The 17,479-nt window shown below is 35.7% G+C and overlaps 2 protein-coding genes across 2 annotated transcripts; one reads left to right on the top strand and one right to left on the bottom strand.

Annotated features, from left to right (window-relative positions):
- Positions 1-112: 112 nt before the first annotated feature.
- On the top strand, positions 113-11,038 carry LOC114243201 (uncharacterized). The gene is made up of 7 exons (XM_028174601.2): positions 113-740; positions 2,670-2,806; positions 3,217-3,376; positions 3,853-4,062; positions 6,063-6,221; positions 7,324-7,458; positions 8,451-11,038. The coding sequence occupies exons 1-7, from the start codon at positions 591-593 to the stop codon at positions 8,604-8,606; spliced, it is 1,107 nt and encodes a 368-aa protein (XP_028030402.2). The 5' UTR covers positions 113-590; the 3' UTR covers positions 8,607-11,038.
- Positions 11,039-12,111: 1,073 nt separating this feature from the next.
- On the bottom strand, positions 12,112-16,206 carry Ntf-2 (nuclear transport factor-2). Its single transcript, XM_028174585.2, has 5 exons — positions 15,967-16,206; positions 15,745-15,878; positions 15,238-15,309; positions 14,561-14,659; positions 12,112-12,786 (listed from the first exon to the last, which is right to left on the bottom strand). Exons 2-5 carry the CDS (start codon positions 15,850-15,852, stop codon positions 12,673-12,675), a joined length of 393 nt encoding a protein of 130 aa, XP_028030386.1. The 5' UTR covers positions 15,853-15,878; positions 15,967-16,206; the 3' UTR covers positions 12,112-12,672.
- Between the last annotated feature and the right edge of the window lie 1,273 nt (positions 16,207-17,479).

Genomic DNA, 17,479 nt, shown 5'->3' with positions numbered 1-17,479 from the left:
TAGAAGCAACAAAATTTGACAGTCTGAACGTCATTGATAGACACTATTGTCAAACTAACTATAACCACTTTGATTTAAAAGTAGGTAGGTATTCTGTGCTAGATGGTCCTTTTTTGTGCAAATAATTGGCCTATTATTGTACTACTCATTGGCTTACATTCTAATGAATATATACCACATAAATATTATTTATAGCAAAAGCCCTGTTCATTTAAAACATTAATTACCTAAAAACTCAATTTATACTACCTTTTTTACAGTTAGTCCCGAAATGTATTACCAACGCCAGAAATTGAACTTTGGTCCTTTTTATATTTTATTACCTATTAACGAAACCTTTAAGTGAAAACTTTGTTACTCGATACAGGTCATAGACTAATCAATGTACAACAGTGACAGTGCAGCACTATTAATGTCAAATCGAAAAAAAATTAAGCCATTGCGATAGCACGATCGACGATGGTATTTTTATAAAAAGACCGAGTTAAAGTCATTAAACAGCAGATAATAACATAAAATTTGATATCCTTGAAAAAGCTATTGAGTGAAGTGATACAATAAAACCTTTCTTATATTATGTTTGTGTTTGAATGATCAAGATGTGGGACTTGCCATACTTGTCTTGTTTAGTTTTGTATATATTTTCATTTCAAGTTATTGTTATAAATTCTCGCACCTCTAATATTTGGAAATTGAATTTAGAAGAAGACCTTATTGTAGATGGCAAAACTTTGTCTCAAGTAAGTCTATTGAGTTTTAAACATTTATATAACTGCTGCACTAAATTATTCTTAACATACGTACATATTAGCCTTTCATTAAGTTGAACCATTTATTGTTGAGCTTGTTAGCCTTGAATACATAATTTCTTTTAGCAATATACAGTTGATAATAAGTTCATTCATATATTGTAATACTAGTTATTGTCTATTTTTAAAATAGACAATAGACGCTTTAAGAAAGAGCGAAAGATATTAAGCATGTCAGATGTATGAAAAATGAGACAGGTAAAGTTTTAATGAGAGATGACGAAATAAAAGAGCGCTGGAAGATATATTTTGAAAAATTAATGAATGAGGAGAACGACTGGAATAGAGTGATTAATAGGAAGCCAGAGAACGTCGGACTTGTGAATGAGATTAGTATGTATGAAGTTAGAGAAGCAGTGAGAAGTATGAAAAGCGGAAAATCGGAAGGACCAGACGGTATACCAGTGGAAGTATGGAAGATACTGGGAGAAGACGGATATAAGTGGCTGACTTTATTCTTCAATAAGCTGCTGCAAGAAGAAGTGATCCCTACGGAATGGAGCATCAGCACGCTGGTGCCCATATACAAAAATAAAGGGGATGTGCAAGACTGTGGCAGCTATCGGGGAATAAAGCTTATGTCTCATAGTATGAAAGTTTGGGAGAAAGTGATAGAAAAGCGATTGCGAGATGAAAGTGAGATCACCCAAAACCAGTTCGGGTTCATGCCTGGTCGCGGGACAACGGACGCCATATTTGCACTACGCCAAGTGTGCGAAAAACATCGCGACGTGCACAGGAATCTGCATATGGTGTTCGTTGATCTAGAAAAAGCGTACGACCGAGTACCTAGAGCAGTTTTGTGGTGGGCATTGAATGAGAAAGGTATACCTGGTAAGTATGTGAGGTTAATCTGTGCCATGTACAGTCGAGCCAGGACGTATGTACGAACCGCCGCGGGGAATTCCGACGAGTTCAATGTGGCAGTGGGCTTACACCAAGGGTCTGCACTAAGTCCCTATCTCTTCCTGCTTGTGATGGATGCCTTGACATCGGAGATACAGGAAGAGCCCCCTTGGTGTATGCTGTTTGCCGATGACATAGTGCTCGTCGGAGAAAACGGGCTCGAGGTCCAAAACATACTGGAGAAATGGCGATGCAAGTTGGAGAGTGTTGGCCTAAAAATCAGCAGATCGAAAACCGAACATCTGTTCTGTGATTTTGGTGGTCTCTCCAATTTTACACCCATTTTCCTCGACGGAATACCTTTGCCAGTATGTCAAGACTTCCGATACCTAGGGTCTGTTATCCAAAGCGACGGTGAACTGGATCGTACTGTGAGGCACAGAATTGACGCAGGATGGATGAAATGGCGGCAGGTCACGGGCACCATATGTGACTCGCACATCCCTCTTCCCCTAAAAGGGAAGATATATAAGACCTTAATAAGGCCTGCCGTCTTGTATGGATCAGCTTGTTGGACAACGAAAGTGGCGGATGAAAGGCGATTGCATGCAGCAGAGATGCGAATGTTGCGATGGATGTGTGGAGTAACGAGAATGGATAGAATACGGAATGAATATGTTAGAGGAAGTCTGAAAGTGGCACCTGTGACAGAGAAGCTGAGGAGTGCACGTTTGGGATGGTATGGACATGTGATGAGACGGAATGAAAATGAGGTTGTTAGGAGAGTGTTAACTATGAATGTGGAAGGATTTAGAGGAAGAGGTAGACCTAAGAAGAAATGGATGGATTGTGTGAAAGACGATATGGGTAGGAGGGGAGTGAGCGAAGAAATGGTATATGATAGAAGAGTATGGAAGGAGAAAACATGTTGCGCCGACCCCAGGTGACTGGGAGAAGGGCAGGATAATGATGATGAATGATGATGTCTATTTTTAAAATGTCAATTTATTCTAGGATGACACAGAAAAACCATTAAGTGAGGAAGACACCGTATTTAATATAATAACATCTACAGTTTACTATGGGAATACATGGACGAAACATGGATTTGATATGTTTTGCACAGATTGTCAGATTTATGAACAACAGAGGTAAGCTTTGTTGTGAAACTCAAATTAGTGGGTAATTAAACATATAACAGCTATTTTTAAAGCATTTTTCAACTATATATAAGCCAGAGCTCACTTATACTGTCATAGTTTCATTTATAGTAGTTAAGTAAAGAAAAATTGTTTTCAAAAGTGAAATGTATGAAGTTTAATCATTTTCTTTTTTAATACAACTTAAATGCTGAATTTGAGTCCATAAAAGTGTTTCAAATCTATCTGAGCACTTTGAATTAAGGATAAGATTGGATATATAAAAATGCAAACAACGTACATTTTTTATACATGAATTGAATCTTGAAAACAATAATTAGTGAAATTAAAAGCTGTACTCTTAAAATTTCTTTAAAGCATCGTGCTTCGATAATAATACAGTAAAACCTTTTTACACTTAGAGCTGGCAGTGAAACTAATGAAGATACACCGCCATCAGAAACAAATGGGCACTCAGATGATGAATATTTAGATTGTGGCAAAGCAGTAAACTTCACTTACTATGATAACTTAGTTGGAGTTGCTAGACGACACAGACATCCTAATGTACCTGAACCACAGGTAAACAACATGATCAGAACTATTTTCTTCAGTTTTTGTGAGTTATGGAAAATGGAAAGATATATATATATATATATATATATGTATATATTTAATCAGTGATGCAGTGGTAGCTCAGAGCCCCTGACTGTGGCACCAAGGGTCATGGGTTCAATTCCCAAATCAGGCAATAATTCAATTATTATGATGAACAGGTTTGTTTGCACTTTTGTGGGTGTATTATCTTAATAGACATAATGTATTAGACATAATTAAGTATGTCAGTCTCTGGTACCCATAACACAGGGAATCCCAATTTGTGGTCTGAAGAGCATGTGTTATTTTTCGCCAGTTATTATTATAATTATTTATGTTGAATTATGTAAAATTAATTAGATGTACCACATAATCTTTATTAGCTTGTATTTTATATGCAACACGTCACTGAATACTGCTCTTTCAATATATTTACTTATCATAAGTGCCATATCTTTTAGGTTGCATTGATATTCACAAAAAAGAAAAATGGAGTCACGGAATTTGATATAAATTCTTTAGAGAAACGTCTAAAGAAGGCGAAAAGAGAAAAACCCAAATCAGTACAGTTATACAATCAGATTGGCAACTTTTGGAGAATCAAAGGAGACACTCGACAATCAATAGAGTGTTTCCGGCGAGCACTAGCAGTGGCACCTTACAATGCTGAGGTAAGAAATATATGATATACAGTCAAACCTGGGTAAGCGAGAACTGGATAAGTGAGAGTAATAGCCAGGACCCGTCATTTTAAGCTCCCAAAACCTCTATTAGGGAGAAACAGAAACCTCTGTAAGAGAGAGTCGTTTTTCCCTCATGGACCTCTGTAAGTGAGACTGCTACTTATCTATACCTCTATAAGCGACAGTCGAGCTTTATTTATTTATATTATTTAGGAGGAACAAATGAAAAAACAAATTACGAATTTAACATCTGCTATTTTATGACTCACTAGCGACCCGCCCTCGCTTCGCTTCGGAAACATTAAAACACACATGAAACAAAAAAAAAAAAAAAAAAAAAAAGTAGCCTATGTTCATCAGGGACAATGTCGGCTTCTAATGGAAAAAGAATTTTTCAAATCGGTCCAGTAGTTTCGGAGCCTATTCGAAACAAACAAACAAACAAATCTTTCCTCTTTATAATATTAGTATAGATTCTTAACTTTTGTGGAACTTCCTTCTATTGTTTTTGAATTGTTTTCTCGTCAATATTGAACCTATTCTATTTCGTAGAACTAAATAGCGTTGTTATTTTATCGCATTCTTTTCGAATGGACACGTGTGTGTGCCTCTGTACCGTCCTGTTTGTCGGACTTACTCAGTTTATCGTTAATCAATTGCGAAGGAAAGTTCTGTTCTACATCATGTCCAAACGGAAAATTAAAGTACTGTAATTAAGTGAATAGTGAATGCGTTTGAATCCGGAAAATCGCGAAATGAAATTCAGAGGGAGCATTAGCGACAAACTCTGGTTAGTGAGAAACCAGAATATCTATAAGCGAGAATGAGATTGTGCTCCCTTGAACTCTTGCTTATCCAGATTTGACTGTATCAATTAGAAACACAGTAGAGATATTTAAAATAAATTAAGAGCAAGGAAATTTTTAAACATTGCTTTCAAAACCAAGGCAAACTAGCAAGCAAAAGTCAATCTTGCTTTATGCTAAAATTGTTATTATATGTTTTTTTTGGCATCACTATATCTAGATTTTCAGATCAATTGCTTAAAGAATTCTTATTTGTAATTTGATAACATTGCTACTACTATTGCATACTATTAATGCATTAAAAATATTTGGAATGCTCAACTACATATACATCTGTCTTTATGTCTCCAAATTCGAGCTTTACAGCCATAAAGTTCTCAGAGACTATCTTGACTTCTCATTGAGAGACTGGGAGCTCATTTGTAGATAAAAAAGAAGTAAACAAAATGCAAATGTTAAACAAAATATTCGTTTGATTGAAAATACTATAAATAAAATGATCTAATTCTGAAATTATGATGATGATGATGCTTCTCTGTGACTATAACGATTACTCATTGTATAACGCAAGTCACTCGCGCGCGTTCTTTTTTTATTGCTTAGATGGGTGAACGAGCTCACAGCCCATCTGGTGTGAAGTGGTTACTGGAGCCCATAGACATCTACAACGTAATTGCGCCACCCACCTTGATATAAGTTCTAAGGTCTCACTTGTAACAAGTACAACGGCTGCCCCGCCCTTCATACCGAAACGCATTACTGCTTCACGGCAGAAATAGGCAGGGCGGTGGTACCTACCCGTGCAGACTCACAAGTGGTCCTACCACCAGTAATTACGCAAATTTAAAATTTTGCGGGCTTCATTTTTATTACACGATGTTATTCCTTCACCGTGGAAGTCAATCGTGAACATTTAAGTACATATTTCATTAGAAAAAATTGGTACCCGCCAGCGGGATTCGAACACCGTTGCATCGCTAGATACGATTGCACCGGACGTCCTATCCTTTAGGCCACGACGACTCTTGAGTGTTAGAAATGCAGATGACATATATAACAATATCTCAAAACATTGAACACGTAAAAATCAGAAGAATAAACGAACATGCATTTACTAATTTTAATATAATATATTTTGATGTAACCACATTTATAGTCAGGGTGAAAGTAACGAACCTTCAGGTGCTACTGAATCTGGCGCGAGTCCTGTTCACGCTGCAGTACTTGGACGACGCCATCTACCTGACGCGCCGATCGCTCGAGGTGCAGCCCCCGGACCGTAGCGCATGGCAACAGTACTTCACGCTCGGCGAGATATTCAAAGCGTACGGACATTATCAGGTACACGATTTTAATCTATACTAATATATAAATCTACAGTGGTTTATTTTTTTATTGCTTCGATGGGTGGACGAGCTCACAGCCCACCTGGTGTTAAGTGGTTACTGGCCTACTTGGCCCATAGACACCTACAACGTAAATGCGCCACCCATTTTGAGACATAAGTTCTAAGGTCCCAAGTATAGTTACAACGGCTGCCCTACCCTTCAAACCGAAACGCATTACTGCTTCACGGCAGAAATAGGCAGAATTTTTACGGATGTTCCATTATAACTACTGAACCATGCATCCGATTGACTTGAAATCCATGTAGAAAATACATGTACTTAATGGATGGGCTAATATTTATATGAGTGTTTGACTCCCTACACCAGTTTCGGGGGCATTAATGATGAGAATCTTTGTGGAGATAATATTATAATTTTAAATGCCCAGCAAAGCGGGCGGGTACAGCTAGTCTATACTAATATTATAAAGCTGAAGAGTTTGTTTGTTTGACCGCGCTAATCTCAGGAAGTACTGGTCCGATTTGAAAAAATCTTTCAGTGTTAGATAGCATAGATTTATCGAGGAATGCTATAGGCTATATAACACCACGCTAAGACCAATGCAAGCGGAGCACCAATAAAGAATGTTTCAAAGTCGGGGTTTTAATCCCTTTTGAGAGCTTCCACTGCGTGCACTGCCGAAACGGTTAAAGTTTCGCTAAAATAATGTATGACAGAATTGTTCCCCTTTAAAAGATCTAAAAAAAAGTCCGCGACAGCATATGTCTATATGTTAAGATTGGCTCACTATAACGTTTTTTATGCTAACCAAATTTGTCCTAAAATAAAGCATTATAAGTGAACTATTCCACGCGGACGAAGTCGCAGGCAAAAGCTAGTAATCTAATAAAATTTAGTGATCCGATATGGTGCATTGATACCTGATTTCACCGGAACCCTGATTCAATCGAAGTAATTGAACGAAGTGATTCATAAACAATTGAGATTTTAATCTAATCAAGAACGAGATGTATGGCGGTGTATGCGTGGTGAAAAAAAAAAGTTAGGAAAAAAAGTAAATTAAAAAGTTTACTTGAATCTAATATTTGTTTCAGGAAGCAGCGCTTCACCTGAGACACGCGCTGGCTCTGAAGCCGGACTTCGAGCCAGCGCTCGCTGCACTCAAAGATATCGAGAATATACCGGAGGCTTCGGTTCACGTGTACACATTACTCATCATTATTTGTTTGGTAAGGAATTAATTGATATGATATAATTTATTGCTATTTTTTGTAGAATATCAAATTTTGTAGGCTTTATTTTACATCAAGTGAGTAATTACTACTCTGTGAACTTATCTGATGTCAAGTTTTTAGGGATACCTTTGAACTGCACAACATTCTTGTCGGTACCCCCCTTTGATACACAAGACAAATTTTCAATGAATATTATATTGAGATGACTTGACTTTTATACATGAAACCGGAATACGTTTGCGCTTTTTTTTTCTATCTATTCTCTGGTAGCCTAAGGGGCTATTCCAGCTACGCCCGGACGGGTAGGTGAGCTCACGGGCTCAACCTGAAAGAATTTGCTAACACTAGCCCTCGCAAGAGCAGTGCTTCGCAGAGTCTACCACCGGATCGGAAACGCGACCCACTGAAAAGATCCGGCGAGAAACTCAGTGGGATGTGTCTATGGGTTAGTTCGCTCGTCCAACTCTTCGTCGTAATCGACGAGTTCCGAGACCGGTGCTTAAGAGGCCTAAAAGCACCGAGAGTGAATCCGGGGGATCCGACAAGACACGTTTCGGGCGACGGCGGCCTTACGTTGCCCCGTCGCGGTCGGATAAGTAGGTTTGCGCCAAAAATAGGCTGCATCACCGTCCTAGAATCAACTTTTGCACCAGCTTCAAAAACAGGACGTACATGGAAGAATTGGACCGGAAAAGTAATTGAAGTTCCTGTATATATCAGTGTGCTTAGTGCGAGTTTTTTAACGTCCTCGATAGCGTAAAAGTTAACTCAAATTTGTATGCAGTTAAAACAGCGCCCCTAGCGGCAAACGTAGGTAAACGTTCCAAATCCAGAGTTAACTTTTACGTTATCCAGAACGTTAAAAAACTCGCACTAAGCACAGAGACTGACACCATTGGTTTTTTTTTTTTCATAAATTGAAGGACTATTTGCGAAGGAGAATTAATTACAGTCGTGGTTGTAAATAAAAATAATTTATTTTCAAGGTAATGGGTGTACTGCTAGTGATATTGTCGTCGGTGGACAGCGGCACCGACACGGAGGAGCCCAAGACGCAGAGACATTTTAACCGAGCGATGGCGATGCGATCTCTCCGGGGCGTCGCCTTCTCCGGCTCGAGACGGAAGAAAGGCGGATCCTAAAATACAGTCCCGAACAAAGCCCCTTAACTCGAACGAACTGTTTGATTCAAACCTCACGTATTTGATGAAGTTCTTTAAATATATATAACTATAGATACACTTATTGTATTACGCAATTCACTCGCGTGCCCCTTGAGTGTTAAAAATGCAAATGCTAACAATAACTGTAAACTTTGAACACATAAAAATCAGAAGAATAAACGTACATGCATTTACTAATTTTATATGATATATTTTGATGTAACCACATTTATAGTCAGGGTGAAAGTAACGAACCTTCATATTATATAGTATAGTATATATATAAATTCATCACTCCATCACCGTGGACAGTAAAGAAAAAAAGTCTTATTAAGCTAGCTCAAAACCTGCCTAATTAATCTCGAAATTTAATAGAACTGTAAAGGATAAAAATGTTTTAAGTAATACCGACACTCCTTTGTTTGAATCAAGCAGTGGTGAGGTTTTGGGGCGCCATTTTTATAAGCCTGAGTACATGACCTCCATTAAACAAAACCCGACTGTTGGAAATTATACCCTCACTTGTTATTATTGAAACTTTTAAATTAAAACCTATTAGTACAAAAATAAATAATGAATTTGCTCAAGTTATTGTTGATTTACGTTGTGATTTGCATTTAATTAAATATTATAATTTGTTTCTAATTAATAATAATTCTAATCAGAGGAGTGTGAATTGGTATACAGTTTTCAATAGTCGGCATCCAAATTATAATTGTACATGTATGTATTACAATAGATTGTCTATTTTATTTCCTGTCGTATACTCATCAATAGATTTTCGTACAAATTTTTTTGCGATTTGCCGAGTTTCATCTTATGATATATATATATATATTTTGTTATTTAGCATTTGGTTTTACATACTTTAAATTCAATGTTTTACAAAAACCAAAAAAAAAAGTATTCAAGAAATATATTTTTGTAATAATTCTAAACTTTTACATTTAGTTTAAGTACATTCTTTGTAACATTACGAAACTGTGTACAGTTTACGGTACGTAACATTTTTTGAGTTCCTATTTGATACCTATGATCTTTGTTTTCTTTTTGTTTTTTTTTTTTTTTAATTGATTTCGTTCATATAGTATGTATATGAATTAACGGGAATAAATATTGGCACAATGTCTGGAATTATAAATGTAAAGATTCATCATTATAAATATTTTAACGTAACGTTTTAGGTCATGTAAAATTACGGATGGAGTCAAGTTACAGTATTCGAAACGACTGTTTGTTGATAGTTTTAATGTGTTTTTTTTTTTCTCTTTTTTGTTGTTATTTTATATGGAGATCTTAAACTCAGGCCGAGATAACGATCAAACTTTTTGTTTGCAAGAAATCGCCAATTGATTCTGAAATAATACCGCCGTCTGTACGTTAAAATTGAACTTTAAACTTAGCACTGTTCCGTTTGTTAGCATTGTTTTATTTTTATTTAAACATTCTTAATTTAAACTTGGTAAGATTTTGATGATTAAAATAGTAATATACGATTCAAAAATGTTGTATTTGATTTTTTATGTTTTTTTTTTACGATCTGGGAAGCTACGATATGACTGGTTGTGTTTTTTTTTTATTATCTTAACGGAACAGTGCTAACTCTAGGAATTGTCTACAAAACACGTTCATTTAAACGAGGCCAAAACGGTCTTGCCATGTCTTGTTTGATCTCTGCTCTGTAGTACTTTACTCACTACATAGTCATTTTCTACTGTGTCATTTTAGCAGTTTAAAAATACGATACGATATTTTTTACATGCAAAATAAACTAACCAAATCCGCTCCGTTCAGAGTAAAGTGTACGTATTTTTAAGATATTGTTCTTATTTTAACAAACGCTTTTGATAAGTAATAATAATTTTACGATGTTTGTAGCCAGTTGAAATAATGTGAACCTCGATTTTTTTATGTATCGTAGTTTCGACACGGAAAATAAGAATAATATATGTGTTACGTAACAAATTTTTATATATAAAAAAGGACGAAGAAATGAAAAGCTAAAATAAAAAAAATGTCCCTAGAACACAGACCATAAACATTTTCAGGCTATTAGTTTTATAACATGGCAACCTTTCATAGTACACATCTGTGGTTAATTCAAAACTGCTAAAGACCTACGGGAATACAAAAATTAAATCAATAAAGACACGTTTGTGGCCAGCAAAGCAACGAAAGTATCACCTGCAACCTAGTCATTCGCTTAGACAAGTCGGCCATCGTGGCGTGGTGGCCTGTGTGTCGTTTGTAGTGCATGCTAAAAACTTGTTAAGTGTTCGTAGCCTCTAAGGATTTAATGGAAGAAGCGAGTCTTATAATTCTGAGATCGGTAAAAAATGTACCTGTTTTCAGTGGTTCTTTTTGTTATTTTTTTTTTTGACTATTTATAATATATTGATTGTCTTAGCATCTATTTTCGTTTTTTTTTCTTGATACACTGTACTGTGTGGCCAAAAGCGATAACATCCGGTGGTAAATTCAGCGAAGCACTGCTCTTCCTAGGGCTAGTGTTTACAATGACTTCAGGCTGAGCTCTGTGAGCTTGCCTACACTTTGGGTGAAGCTCGCATAACGCTTCGAGACTAGCAAAGTAAGGCAAAAAAGTGGCCAACAAAGTTAAGTACTACTGAGACTAACTTACAGTGAAGTCTCAAGAACATTATAATAAAGCTCAACTAAATCCGATGAATTATCCACAAACGCATTGCAGTCGAGTTAATTTTTAACCGGTAAGGAAAGAGCTTTTTATTTTGAGGTGTATATTTGTTCAGGGTTTCGACAAAGTGTTCTTGAAAATAATGTTATATCACAGATTAACCGGGAGAAAGAGAACTTCCTAGAATTAAGCTTAGCATCGATGATTAGATAATGATGACAAGATTATATTGTAAAAATCTGCTCTTTTTTTATAGCTGGGATGGGAAAAACAGCTTGGCAACACCTAAGCCTAGTGCTATGTGGTTACAGAAGATCGAACATCACATGTATGCCATCCATAAAATAGAAGGGTTTGGAGACAAGTTATGGCATCGCCCGAAACCCGCAGAACACATTAACTTAATGATTGTTAGTTTTAAGAATATTAAGACTACTACTATTCAACCGTAACAGCAGGGCACGTGACATTGTATTAAAGGTGTCTAAACAACGTCATTTCGGATCCTCCCGATCCACTAACGGTGCTTTTAGGTATCCCAAGCACCGATCAACGTTCTCGTCGAACCCGTCGCTTGCGATGAAAGGCTCGGCGAGTAACCGGCCAGTTAACCTACAGACGGCCCACTAAGTTTCTCGCCGGATCTTCTCAGTGGGTCGCGTTTCCGATCCGGTGGTAGATTCTGCGAAACGCGGCTCTTGCTAGGGTTTGTATTAGCAACGTCATCAGGTTTGAGCCCCGTGAACTCACTTACTAATTCGGCGAATCTAGAATAACCCCTCGTGGTTACTAGAATAGGTAGGAAAAAAATAATTATAAACAAGACCGTGTAGAAAATTATAATGTATTTGTTATAAAATGTTTACATATAATGCAAAGAGTTCTCGTAGCAACGTTAAATAAAGCACAAAAAGATGCCAAATTTAGTAACAGCTATTCACAATTTTTGATAGCACTTATATACCTAGATAACCAAACAGACTTGAGAAGCATGATGAAACTAGTGTTTGTATGTTATTGATATTTAAAAGTATAATTAACAACTCGAAGAATGGCGTAACCCAAAATCGCATTATCTCCAAGGGTAACAATAATGAAAGCGGTTTTTCATTTTTATAATTTGTTCGTTTACAAACATGTAACAATTTATCTCCATTTTCTGTGTAATGAAAACCAAATTCTCATATTAGATTACCCTGTTCGATCACTAAATCGATCATTATCATAATTTCATAATCGTCTAGTCCTTTCAATTTCATAAATTCTTTGACGAAATAGATACAAGAAAAATATAATGTGTACCAAATGTCAAGAATTCTGATTCAACAGTTGTATGTTATATCAAATTTCAAGTTAAGCATTTCTTCGTGTTGTGTCTGTCCTTGTGATCTAAGCTATGTCATGGATGCCTAAACGGAAAATGTCGTGCTGAACATAAAATGAATCTCCGAGTGGCTTCAACACGAAGGTTTGCATGTATAGGTGTGGAGGATCTTCGTCACACTGAAAATAAAAAATTAACAATTTAAAATTAGAATCCTGTAGTATTACAAAATTTACGTATAGGCAGTTAAGGAATAATGCATCTAGACCTTGAAAACTTTTTGGATCTGTGTTACTACAGATTATACAGAACCTTACGAAACTTTGCTATATTACAAATGAAGTCGTCGTGGCCTAAGGGATAAGACGTCCGGTGCATTCGTGTTGAGCGATGCACCCGGTGTTCGAATCTCAAGCGGGTACCAATTTTTCTAATGAAATACGTACTCAACAAATGTTCACGATTGATTTCCACGGTGAAGGAATAACATCGTGTAATAAAAATCAAACCCGCAAAAATTATAATTTGCGTAATTACTGGTAGTAGGACCTCTTGTGAGTCCGCGCGGGTGAGTACCACCACCCTGCCTATTTCTGCCGTGAAGCAGTAATGCGTTTCGGTTTGAAGGGTGGGGCAGCCGTTGTAACTTACTTGAGACCTTAGAACTTATATCTCAAGGTGGGTGGCGCATTTACGTTGTGGATGTCTATGGGCTCCAGTAACCATTTAACACCAGGTGGGCTGTGTGAGCTCGTCCACCCATCTAAGCAATAAAAAAAAAAAAACTTTCCAAATTACATGAGAACCCTTCTTAATTTTTTGAATAGAAAACGATTACATAATTATTAAAGTTTATTAACATACATTACATACATTAGATTACATAATTATTATGTATATAGCAGTGCTTCTTAAGTCTTTTCGCTTTCGTACCTTATAATAAAACTTTACATTTGAGTATCCACCCATACACTGATAACCTCATACCTACTCCTAAAAATTCGTCTCCTTTCTCGTCACAGACACAAACTTAAACAGGCAACATACAAACGAATGTGCGGTATTTTATCAACCCAACACTCAGTCTGGCACCTCTAAATAATTGTTGTAAGGATTCATATTAAATAACTTTAAAAAATATAGTGCTACAAAGGAATCTTTCATTCATAAGGAAACCAGCCAGTGGAACGGGCTTTAAGGTTTTTGCCTTTTATCAAAGAAGTTAGAGAAAGTATTGGCAATATATTTTGGCGTGCATAAAGAAAACTACTAGTACTACTACAAGACTAAAATGAAGTATTACTTTGCAGGATCCAGGTATTTATAAACAGGATTTTAAATGTGCACTCTCAGATGTAAGACATTTATGGGTTACAGTTAATGAGCACATTGTAGACATTAAGAGTTATTGAATACACAAGCTCGCAGTTTATTAACATGGGCTGGACAGCTCTATTAACCATTCAGTTAAATTTGAATCCAAATACTGACCAAAGAAAGCTAGTTACACATATAGTATGTGAGGTCATGAAAATAAAATTTAAAATACCCTAATTTTACAGAGAAAATGATTAGCTCTTAATTAACACCTAGGATTCTCGTGACTACGAAAACCCAAGTCAAACAAACTGCCAGAGCTTAAGATAGTTGTTTGTGTGTGAAAAGACATCACTGTCAAGAAATATTTTAGAGAAAGCTAGCAGTTAGAAAAATATTCAAAGGTAGACAAAAAACACCTTATACATACATTACCACAAAAATGTACTGTATTTCAAATGACGTAAATAACATTTTTTTAAATAAAGATGATATTAAATGATAAAATTAATTTATAGTATTTACTATAAACAACTTTTACTTTATATTATGTGATTCACCTGTTTAGGTAAATAAAGCAATTATATTTTTAATTAAACACATAAAGTTAAATGGTGATTTATATTTACTATTTACCTTCAATCTTCCAAGGACATTAATTAAAACGCCTCCATCAAACATTGGCTGGGAATCCACAGCAGTTACTATTCTAGTGATTTTTTGAAAAGTCAAACTCTGTAATATTAATTTTCATTTTTATTAAAAATAAGGTTATTTCTAAAGTGATAGACCTAACGACCATTTTTCCACAATTCTACCTTTGCTGCTCTACCACAATAGATGCCTTCTGGTCAAAAACAGCAACATGGATTATATAGCTTCTTAGTAGCAGTAATTTTATCAGATACAGTTAGATACAGTACAGACTTTGATCTCATGTCTCAACAATAAAGGTGGTAACATTAAATCTGTAATGCCTATAGACTCCACTAACTATTACGACCAGGATGGCCTTAACACAGAGATATAACATAATAACAATAACTACACTATTATTGTTACAAGCACAAATTATGTATATATGTAGGAAAAAAATGTTACAAAGTAGGTATAAAAAAAGTTATACAAAGTACTACTGAGGAAACCAGAATGAAAATTTTAGTGTATACAAAAAAAAAATTCAGTTAAATAACAACTAAACAAAACCTGTAAATATAAGCACTGTTCCTAAATACATAACTGTACTTTTGATTGTGTTAGAGAAGATTTTTAGTGTAATATCTTTAAAATTGGTAAAATTCTTATTTACTCACATTTAATTTTTCCATAATTTTAACAGCACCCTGCAGTTGTACTCCCTCAAAGGTCATGAATGAAGTTTCAACCTGCAAGACAAGTCATTATTAATAACTTAACAAGCAATAGTCCTGAAACAACTATGTTTAAATGTTTATACAACATTGTTAAAAAAGGGGTATAAAGTATAATTTATCGCAATGTCCAGTTGACACCAATTTTTCACCCTAGTGGGCATCAACAAATACATCACTTAAAAGATCTAGAATAAAATTGTACTAACACATGGTAACACAATTCTAAAAAGGACATATTTAAATTACACTTAAAATAGAGGCTTTGTATCGTTTCTTCAGTCTAAATTCTACGTAATTGCTTTATATGAGAAGCCGAGTTTCGCAGTCGGTAAAACCAGACGTGAACCTCTAAACAAAATTTAAATCGTAAAATACTATTTTCAAAATGTGAGAGAAGGGAAGATAACCATAATATAATAAAAATAACGGTACAGTAATAATACTCACATTGTACATATTAACAAGATTTGCCCGTTGAGCCGGATCATCGAACAATGTGTAATATTGTTGCACAAAACCTTTACCGATTGCATCGTACTGCGGATTGAGCGCCATTTAGATTAAGATGTGTCTATTTGTCACTGTAAAAGATTGATATCTTTGAATATACTAAAAATTTAATAGGAAGGTGTTCACTTAACTTTATTTAAATATTAGGCGTCTACACACCACCAACAAAAAGCCCAATTCCAGTCGAAAAATTCAAGATGTGACGAACTGACGAAAAGGGGCTTGAAAATTTATTCTGCTTGTTGACAGTTATGACATTTTTTTTTTTTAATGATTCTGAATGTAATGTCTAAGAGGTTTAAGATCATACAACACTACTATTTTCTACTAAAGCTGTGCTGTTTCCACTATTATGGATTAAAAGTAATAAAATCTAATGCTCTGACGTACTTTTTAGGAAAACCCTGTAATATATTTTTCAATTGTTATTAGAAAATAAGTCAAACTTGATCCACGTAATTCTTCAGATTAAAAGTACATTTCTTCTTCTTTGTCGCTTCCTCATTACTGTGGATCATAAGTCGTGACCACCTTGGTCTAATTGCACTAGTTTCCTACAATGCTGCCTGCATTTGGCCTGCTGAATGACACCCGGAACGCTGGTGTTTGTGGCTTCCTTGGCAATGTCCGTCCATCTGGTTGGCAATCTTCCTCGAGCTCTCTTTCCTTCCACGTGACCTACAATTATTTTTTTTTTCAATTTGTCAAGATTTCATCAGGTCACGTGTCCGAACTACTTGAGGAGATGCTGCATACAGATCGTAGATAGACAGGTCTTGACGTTTAGCTCCGAGAGAATTGATACATTTGTTCGGCGCTCCATCTATGATACGACCAACATTTTGCGCCAACATCACATTTCAAATGCGTAAATTTTCAATCGGATACGGGCCTTGAGGGTCCACGTCTCAGAAGCGTACGAGAGTATGGAGAAGATAAGGGTTCTCATGAGCTTTATCTTAGTTTTTTGTTTATGCTGCGATTTCTCCAAATCTTCATAAATTTGATTCAATTCTTTAAAAAAAACCAAAACTATTTTACACTTTTCATTCTTTTTTAAATTGTAAAAAACAATCAAAAGTCACCGTCCTGTGAGACCTTTTGGCGGGAACGCGAAGAGCGAGGTTGTGTGAATTGTTTTAATTTGTCTATTTAGTATTTCTTTAGGTTTAAATGTGTAATAACGGTGGTTAATTATGAACTATTTAGTATTTATGAATATGCACAAATGTGGGAAAATGAAATAAAACTGCTGGGCGCAGCTTCTCGGGATCTACTGAAAAGTTCACTGAAAAGTCTTATTAAATATCTAACCACTATTTTACTGAGATTATATTTTATCCCATATCATCTCATCTTATTTCATCTCTATTAATGAATATCTCCAGTTAATCAACTTAAATTCATTTAGCTTCATATCATTTCCATGAAAGAGAATCTATAATTTATGAATAAACTTACGATAGATTAGGCTATATCGTATGATACCTTCGTCTTTATAGTTGGAAAAATGAAATTACTACATACTAGGTAGGTACAGTACGGTAGGTACACTGAAGTAGGAAACCTATGGAAATGAAACGTCAACAAAAAATTCGTGCCCACTGAAGTAGGAAACCTATGGAAATGAAACGTCAACAAAAAATTCGTGCCACTGTGACGTCATCTGGCC

Source organism: Bombyx mandarina, chromosome 10, assembly GCF_030267445.1.
Source record: "Bombyx mandarina strain Sakado chromosome 10, ASM3026744v2".
In the NCBI taxonomy this organism is placed as follows: domain Eukaryota; kingdom Metazoa; phylum Arthropoda; class Insecta; order Lepidoptera; family Bombycidae; genus Bombyx; species Bombyx mandarina.
The sequence above is the reverse complement of the archived record's forward strand: the minus strand, read 5'-3'. Positions and strand labels throughout refer to the sequence as shown.

Bases quoted from the DNA above. Each gene is read 5' to 3' on its own strand.
- Ntf-2 (XM_028174585.2), bottom strand. From the start codon at position 15,852: ATGGCGCTCAATCCGCAGTACGATGCAATCGGTAAAGGTTTTGTGCAA. The intron at 15,310-15,744 runs GTGAGTATTATT...CTTGTCTTGCAG, and splicing joins ATCTTGTTAATATGTACAAT to GTTGAAACTTCATTCATGAC. The intron at 12,787-14,560 runs GTAAATAGTAAA...TTTTATTTTCAG, and splicing joins ATGTCCTTGGAAGATTGAAG to TGTGACGAAGATCCTCCACA.
- LOC114243201 (XM_028174601.2), top strand. From the start codon at position 591: ATGATCAAGATGTGGGACTTGCCATACTTGTCTTGTTTAGTTTTGTAT. The intron at 741-2,669 runs GTAAGTCTATTG...AATTTATTCTAG, and splicing joins ATGGCAAAACTTTGTCTCAA to GATGACACAGAAAAACCATT. The intron at 7,459-8,450 runs GTAAGGAATTAA...TTTATTTTCAAG, and splicing joins TACTCATCATTATTTGTTTG to GTAATGGGTGTACTGCTAGT.